Source organism: Microtus ochrogaster, chromosome 5, assembly GCF_000317375.1.
Source record: "Microtus ochrogaster isolate Prairie Vole_2 chromosome 5, MicOch1.0, whole genome shotgun sequence".
Classification (NCBI taxonomy): domain Eukaryota; kingdom Metazoa; phylum Chordata; class Mammalia; order Rodentia; family Cricetidae; genus Microtus; species Microtus ochrogaster.
Window position 1 is genome coordinate 50,305,224 of NC_022012.1, and position 8,209 is coordinate 50,313,432.

An 8,209-nucleotide genomic window follows, 5' to 3' on the forward strand; every position below is an offset into this window, starting at 1 on the left:
TGTAGACCAGGCTGGTCTCGAACTCACAGAGATCCACCTGCCTCTGCCTCCCGAGTGCTGGGATTAAAGGCGTGCGCCACCATCGCCCGGCTCCAAACTGGCTTCTTATATTCCACACTTAGATAAGCCTCTGCCAACCTCAAGTGGCCACCAGCTCACATCCATATCACCTTGGCTTAACTTTGTGGTATATTCCCCATTTGTCTTCAACCTCCTGTCTTGCTCCCCTTGAAAGTTCTCTAAGAACTTTTATGCAATAACAGGTGTGCAAATGTTCATATTTGCTTAATAAAGCAGCTTTCCTTAGTTATATACATCCACACAGGAAGTATGGCTATTTTAAAAACAGGATACATTTTACATAGTTTACCATCTTTACACAGTGGTTATTTCACATCAATAAGTCATGCTAGCACAGGTGCTGGACATTCTGGACAGACGTCTCCCTACTCCACGAGTTGTTTTAGCGTGACTTCTCAGTACAGATGAAAACACCAAACAAAACAGACACACAAGATTAGAAGTCTGCCAGCATGGACAAAGCTTTCTGCTACAGCCCCTGTAACACCTAACATAAATATGTGCACAGTAAATACCAGCTGGATGGTTTTTATGATAGGGCAGATAAAATAATTTGTGTAACACAGGACTGGATTAAGTACCTAACAACCTACCAGAATAAAAGTGCAGTATTAGACATTATTAAGGGCTATGGAGATGGTTCAGGGTAAAGTGTTTGCTACACAGGCAGAGGCCCTAGGTATGGCTCTCCAGAATCCAAGCAGAACTGGCAAAGCACTGGTGCTCTTTTGATGAGATGAGATGCTGGATCCCAGGAGCTCGTGGGCTAGCTAGTGTGATATACGCTCCAACAAGGTGGAAGAAGACTGACATCTGAGGTTATCCTCTGACCTCCACATGGGTGCATGGGATACAATCACGTGTGCTCATACATAAACTCACACACACAAAAAAAACAATAGGGTTTGTTAAACTAAAATTATTCATTTCAATATGTTTCAGATGAAGTATCCTGGATCAGATCAAACAACTTAGTAAATTATGAATCCTACCTGACCTCGGTACAAAAGTGGATTATTTTACCGACAAGCATTATAACAGCCTTCAAAATATAGCCTTTTACCACAAACCCATATAACCTTTAGTAAATGCTCACAAACCAAGCACTAACACATTTATATTTAAAGCTTTACTACTCTACAAAAACAGAAGATTTGGAACTGGAAAGATATTGCTTAAGTGCTCAGCAGTTAAGAGCACTGGCTGCTCTTCCAAGACCCGAGTTCAATTCCCAGCACCCACACCGCAGCTCACAACTGTCCTTAACTTGGTATTGGACACCTTCTTCTGGCCACAAGCATTAGGCATAAAAGTGTACAAATGTACATGCAGGCAAAACACCCATACATTAAAACATGTTTTAATGTTGCACTGCTATTTAAAAAGAAAAATCTAAGACATGGATTGTATGTCCTTTTCACTTGTCAAAAGTTATCATTTAAGCTATAAACCCCTAATGGCCTGGGGATTTGCCAAAGAGCAGAATTTTTGAAATAGCTGTTTCAGGTCAGTGCCACCAAGTGTGACTAACTTAGTTTCATCTTCAGGACCCATACGGTAGAAGGAAACAACTCTTGACCTACACTAGGCTGTCTTCTGACCTACACACACACACATGCATGTTGTGGGATCATACTGATGATCACATGCATGCACATATAAACATACAAATAAGAAGGAAAAAAACTGTCTCTCTTTTCAGAGATACAACGTCCCAAACTACACTAAATCTACATTAATAGCTTTGGCAGTCAGATTGCTTAAAGCCCAAGTACTGGCATGACTATTTCCATATCTCAGTCCATTGGACAGATTGCCAAAGGAACCAGTATATCAAGATATAAGGTTCTGCCAAAGCAATTAAACTTTTAACACCTACCAAGGGTCAGCCAGTACCAACAGTGAGAGGCAGCGTGAGCAAACTGCCCAAGGAAATCTAATCTTGGTAAGCTTGATGTGTCCTGTCTGTGAAGAGGATCCTCATTCTTCCAGTTACACATTTCTAGGTATTATAGGGAGGGGGGGATCACCTATAAGAACACCCTCAATATAAAGGGAAGAATGTATTACAATTTCTCAAGATGAAATCTGTTAACAATTTAATGTACTTCCTCCTTCATGACTTAAAACTCTTAAACAGAAGAGCTGGAGTATAATTCAAGTGTGGGTACAGTTTCTAACAATGTGAAAATTAGTACATTTTAGAGAAAGGAGCCTTTAATATGGCCTAACAACCTCATGCCCTTTCCAAATCTGTTCACGTCACAACTGTCCTCCAACACCACAGGCTCTAGCGATGGTTCAGCCACCTGGGTTTGAACATAGGCTCTGCCACATCTTGGGTGTGCTCCCTCAGCTCCCCAAGCTTTAATGCCTCCCCACCCCGTCTGTAATACACACGGCAATACTCGCAGCTAAATCACACTCGTGTAAGCTCCCATAGATGACGGGCAAGCAGGAGGCACTGAGCATCATCAGTACTGCCAGAGTCCAGGTCTGCCTACAAGCCAACACTGTCAGGAGATGCGCCAAAATACTGCTGCCTCCACCACACCATGGATTTTCTGCTCACCTTCCTTCTCAAAGTCACAGAAGTTTTTACTATTAGTATCTCAGATAAAGGCATACTAAATTAACAATATGATGTTGGCCTCAGCAACACTCACCAAGCAGTTCACAACATTAACTTTCACTGGGGTGAATATACTTATATACAATTTCCAAGGATTCATAAGCAAGCACTCAGAATTAATAATTAACTGGTATTATATATGTTGCTATATAATAAATAATATTTTTTACTAAAGAAAATGGCTCTGTATTTCCAGTGTTTTCTCACATTAACACAACTAGGCTCTGAGTGTGCTTGGCCTAGAATTCACCTAATAAATAGTCTTCAAAACCAAATAGTTACTTCCATAAACTCCAAAGGAATTTTTTTTTTCGAGACAGGGTTTCTCTGTGGCTTTGGAGCCTGTCCTGGAACTAGCTCTTGTAGACCAGCTGGCCTAGAACTCATAGAGATCCTCCTGCCTCTGCCTCCCAAGTGCTGGGATTATAGGCGTGCGCCACCAACACCCGGGCCTCCAAAGGAATTATTATGAATACAAATATCAGTAAGAACTGAAGTGGATACAAATATCCACCTCAAGCCAGGTGTGGCAGCCCTCACTAATCCCCGTACTCGGGGAGGTGAAGGCAGGTGGATCTCAGTAAGTTTGGAGGCCAGCCTGGTCTATGTTTATCTCGAAAATTCAAAAAAAAAAAAGTTTCTGTCTCTTAAGTTCTTAGATATCTCATTAGCTACCAAGTGTTTTTCATTTGGGGAGCTCTAAAAATATTTTTCCTCTTTAACAGCCATGTAATTTAACGGATCAGGAACACCTGTTCTAAATTGGAAACGAAATCTCAGGAATCCCAACGCCACGCAGGTGATTTCAAGGAGTTCAGTCTGAGTCTCAAGATGTGTCTCCTGTACACACAACCGCAGAGCTAAGGGCCTCGTTATCCGGAACAGCCTATTTAGCGACCGGCAGTCGGGATAGGAAAGGTTGTATTCTTTGTTAGGGGTAAGAGCAATAGGAAGACTCTTGCCAGAATAAGTGTGCATATTTTCCAAGGTAGGCGCTGAATTCCGGGAATGGGGGTGGGGTGGGAAATGATGCTATGCTACAGTACGGTCAGTGGAATTGTTCAAAGAACATTCTGGGTACTGTGGACAGAGAAAACTGCCCAGGGCAAGTGCTATAATGAGACCAGCCTGAGGACATGAGGGTCAGTCGGGTCGCAAATCGCCAGTGGTGTGCCCATTACTAATGAACCAGAAAGCACCCGACCTAGGATGTGGGCTGTACTGCACTACACTACCAACTTTCCCTTTCAGGATGGGGCAAACAGGCTGAACCCTGCTCTACTGCTGAGCTGTCCTGTGCTAATTTTTAAGTTAAAAAAAAATGTGATGGAGGATATGCTTAAAACGAGTTTTCCTGGTGCAAAGTCCAGGATTCAAGGGGCAGAGTCAAGGAACAACAGGTTACTACAAAACCCCGGGTGAGATAAGGGCCTGACCACAAGATAGGCCGGCTATAAACACTTCCCTAGGGCACATATAGAAAAAAAGCAAAAGCAACCTTTTATAAAAAGTGAGTTCGTTGCTTTAAAAATCTCGTGGCAGCCGAAACACTTAAAAGCTGGCTACCCATCCCCGCGACAGCAATTTTCTTGATCAAAGAAATGCTCTTGCTGTCTCAGGCTGAATCCTTTCAGTTTTCTGGGCTGGTTACCAGCCTCCCAACTCTACACAAAGAGCTCTAAGCCGAAATTCCTGGCCCAGGACTCAACCGGCGTCCCCGCGTAGCTGCTGCATGATTCCGGGACTGCCACCGGCTCTGGGAGGGCTCAGACAAAGACGGTGGAACCCGACTCACTGGGCAGTGTCCCATTTCAGGCCTGGTATCCCGACAGACTCGGCCGGTGAGCCAGCCGAGCGTCCCTCAGGCTGCTCCGACCGTGGCGACCCGCGTAACCCTGGCACCGTGCCAGCAGGCCCGAGTCCTCGAGCCCTCCGGTCTTCACCGCCCTGACCTCCGTCGGACCGGAAAAGACCCCACCAAAGGGCAACCAGGGCCGCAGGGCCCGGGTGAGCCCTCGGCTGGCTCCCGCGCCCGCCCGGTCCACCCGCTCCGCGCTCCGCGCAGAGGCCTCCCGGGGCTAGGTCCGCCCGCCAGCTCACCCAGAAGATGAGGTTGAGGAAGACCAGCACGGTCTTGGAGGAGGTGATGCCGCACTGGCCCATGGTGCCGGCGGAGGCCCGGCTGGGCGAGCGGAGCGGAGCGGCGCTCACCGAGCGAGCAGGCAATGGCGGCGGCGGCTCGGCAAAGAAGTGCTGGACCTGAGCCGCGTTCCCGCAGACCCCCGCGCCGCCGCGCACCGCCCCAGCAAGCACCTCGCGGCTGCGTGCCGCCGCAGCCCCCCTAGGCCGTTCCCAGGCAACCGGGTCTCGCGTCTGTGGCCGCTTCAGCCAATCAGCGCCTCTTAAAGGAGCCGACGCCTCGGAGTCCCTTTTTCTGGCCTCTGTCCGTCCTTGGGGGCAGATTCCTCTTTGGGGGAACTTCTGGAGGGCCAAACAACCCCTCTTTCCTTGAGTTACTTTTACTAGACCAAATGATTCATAGACCACAGAATTCTGTCCTGATAACTGCTCTTCCCTAGAAAGGCCCGAATCACATGGGGATTTTCGTGACCGCGTGATGCCTAAGCAGCACTCCATCAAAGTTGGGGAGAAATGCGCTGGACATCAATACCTATCTACGGAGACTTTAGTATGCTGGAAGCTCTGCTAGCTCTGAGAAGTCATCAGAAAGAAAAAAACGCTGGCTCATTGGCAAGAAAGAAATGTTTGGGCAAGGCAGCCAGCTACCGGTTCAGCCCTATTCCGGGTAGTATATTTTGGACTGAGATTTGCAATTATAGATACATCTTCATACATGGCGACATTTCCCTATCTTCCATCAATCTTGGATGAATCATAATAATTAACACTTTTTAGAAAAAAATTTAGTGTGTGTGCGCACCCGCAAGCATCCCACAGCAAGGAGGTGAAGGTCAGAAAACTTGTGGGACTTAGCTCTTCTCCTCCCTCCATGTGGGTCCCTGTCATCAGGTTTAGTGGCAATGCCTCTGCCTCCGCTGGGCCATCTCCGAAGGCCGCAATTAACATTGAGTGCATATTAGATTCTTTTAATTAATAGTTCATTGATATCACCACCCCTCCCCCACCTTTAGATGACGCGTGCCATGACTGTCAGACCCCTCCCCCAGCTTTAGTACCTGTCAGACTAATTTTACCGGTCGGGTAATGAAGGCTTAGAAAGGTTGCCAAAATTGCCTGCAGCCCCACATTGAAGGGTGATCTAATGCAGAAGCCACCTCAACCACACACTATTCCTTCTGCTACAGTGCTGCACTTTTCTTGTTCAGGCTCCTAACTATACCTGTTTACCTGTCCTTAATCATCTCTTTCCCTGTAGTGTCCCATCATCTTGCCCAGGAAATCACAGGGATACCCAAACACCTCAGCATCCTGTTTCTATGCACCTTTGCCAAGCGCACCTGTTCTAGGTGATGGCATTCTACAAATGTGCAAGAAGACAAATTTGTGTTCGTGTGGCTTTGAACCCAGGTCTCTGGAAGAACAGCCAGTGATTTTAACCACTGAGCTACCTCTCCAACCCACTCAGTACTGTTCTCCATACTGTTCTCTATGTCTATGAGAATAAGATGTGATGATTTGATCAGACATAGAGAACAATATGGGGGGAACTTGAGAGATGGCTCAGTGGCGAAGAGCACTGTCTGCTCTTTCCCAGCACCCACATAAACAGCTCACAACTGTCTGTAACTCCAGTTCTAGGGGAATCCGGGACCATCACACAGACATGTGTGACATGCAGGAACACACAATGCACATGAAATTAAAACATTAAAAAAAAAGAAAATAAGGGGCTGGAGAGATGGCTCAGTGGTTAAGAGCATCGCCTTCTCTTCCAAAGGTCCTGAGTTCAATACCCATCAACCACATGGTGGCTCACAACCATCTGTAATTAGGTCTGGTGCCCTCTTCTGGTCTGCAGACACACACACAGACAGAATATTGTCTACATAATAAATAAATAAATATTTAAAAAAAAGAAAATAATACAGAGTGACAGGTGTTGCTAGATTCCTTCTTTGGGAGAGACATAAATAATATCTACCCCTCCTCCTGAGGTCCCAGTGACAAACCTGGGTACACCAAAGCCAGCATGGATGATGACTCCCCCATGGTCGAAGAGGTGATGCCACCCCTCCCCTGGTCTTTCCCTAAGGCCACTTGCAACTAAGGCAGAATTACATACACTTGGTTGGAAGGAGCAACTGGATGCTCAAGTGAAGGTCCCATAGCCCTCCCCACTCCTCACTGTCAATAAGTCCAACTTATAAATGAACATGGCTGATCTGATGAAGATGGAGGAGTTTGGCTCAGAGGATAGTCCTGCACAACTGGGGACACACTTAGAGGGGAGTACTCTGGGGGAGGAGCATGTGAAGTGAGGAACAAACTGTGATCATTTGGAGAACAGCCTGGAGATAGAAATGGCAGTGCAAAGGCCCCAGGACAAGAATTCAATCACTGTGCTCTAGAAAAAAAAGGACCCCAGGACGTCTAACATGCCGGAGGTCAGCACAGAGAAATAAGTCAGCAAGATCATGTCACCAAGCTGTGGGTGTGGTGTTTTGTTTGTTTTGTTGTCAGGGTCTCTGAATGTATACCTGGCTGTCCTGGAATTCTCTGTGTAGACCTGGCTCCATTCTCACAGAGATCGCCTGCCTCTGCCTGGATTGAAGGTGTGAGCCACTACGGCTCGGTCCAAGCTGTGAATCAGAAAAGATGCTCCAGTGTCTGAGCAGACTGATAACATCATCTGATTGAAAATTTTCAACTGCTGTTGTTACCACCCCATGCACGTCCATGCACTCAAGAGGGAAACTCTTGAGTCTCTGGTATACTTTGAATGTCTCTGATGCTCTAACCATCCACAAACCAACCCCTCCTATTTCTCCTCCTGGCTTCAAACAACTCTGCTGCACTTTCCTGTCCTCAACCCATCCCCTCCTAGTTCAGCAAGGAGGTTCCCCATCCATTCTCATTCTCATGCCTGTACCTCCATCCTATAGGCTTCCCCGTGTCATCTTTCCCTCCGCCCCAGTAGAATCACCTGGGCCACACAGAAACACTGCATCAGACTCTTCCAGGGTGGACATCAGGGAGAGTCCCTCACTGGGAGCACCCCATGCCATTCTAATATGCTGCGGAGTTGCTAAACACTCTTCTAGGCCCAAAGCAAAGCGGTATCTTTCACATTCTAGAAACAAAACCTCACTTAACACTTTATTCTCCCACTCCGCCTCCCCTCTGCCCTTCCCCGGGTCTCTCCCAGGAAGTTCCCAAAAGGCTCACCCTGCCCGGTGTTTCTGACTTCCCTTGGTGTGAGATCACTTGAACTTCAATGTAGATCAGATGCAGAGTCTGATTTGGGTTATACGTGTCGAACCACACGTAGATGACATGGATGCACCTGGACCGTTC

At 46.9% G+C, this 8,209-nt stretch overlaps 1 protein-coding gene across 1 annotated transcript in view; it reads right to left on the reverse strand.

Moving 5' to 3' along the window:
• Positions 1 to 5,013, reverse strand: part of Tspan3 (tetraspanin 3) — a 25,680-nt gene extending 20,667 nt beyond the window's left edge. Inside the window, exon 1 of the mRNA XM_005347397.2 lies at positions 4,814 to 5,013. Within this exon, the coding sequence (XP_005347454.1) occupies positions 4,814 to 4,876 (63 nt within the window). The 5' untranslated portion in view covers positions 4,877 to 5,013. The remainder of the gene's footprint in view (positions 1 to 4,813) is intronic.
• Positions 5,014 to 8,209: the final 3,196 nt, after the last annotated feature.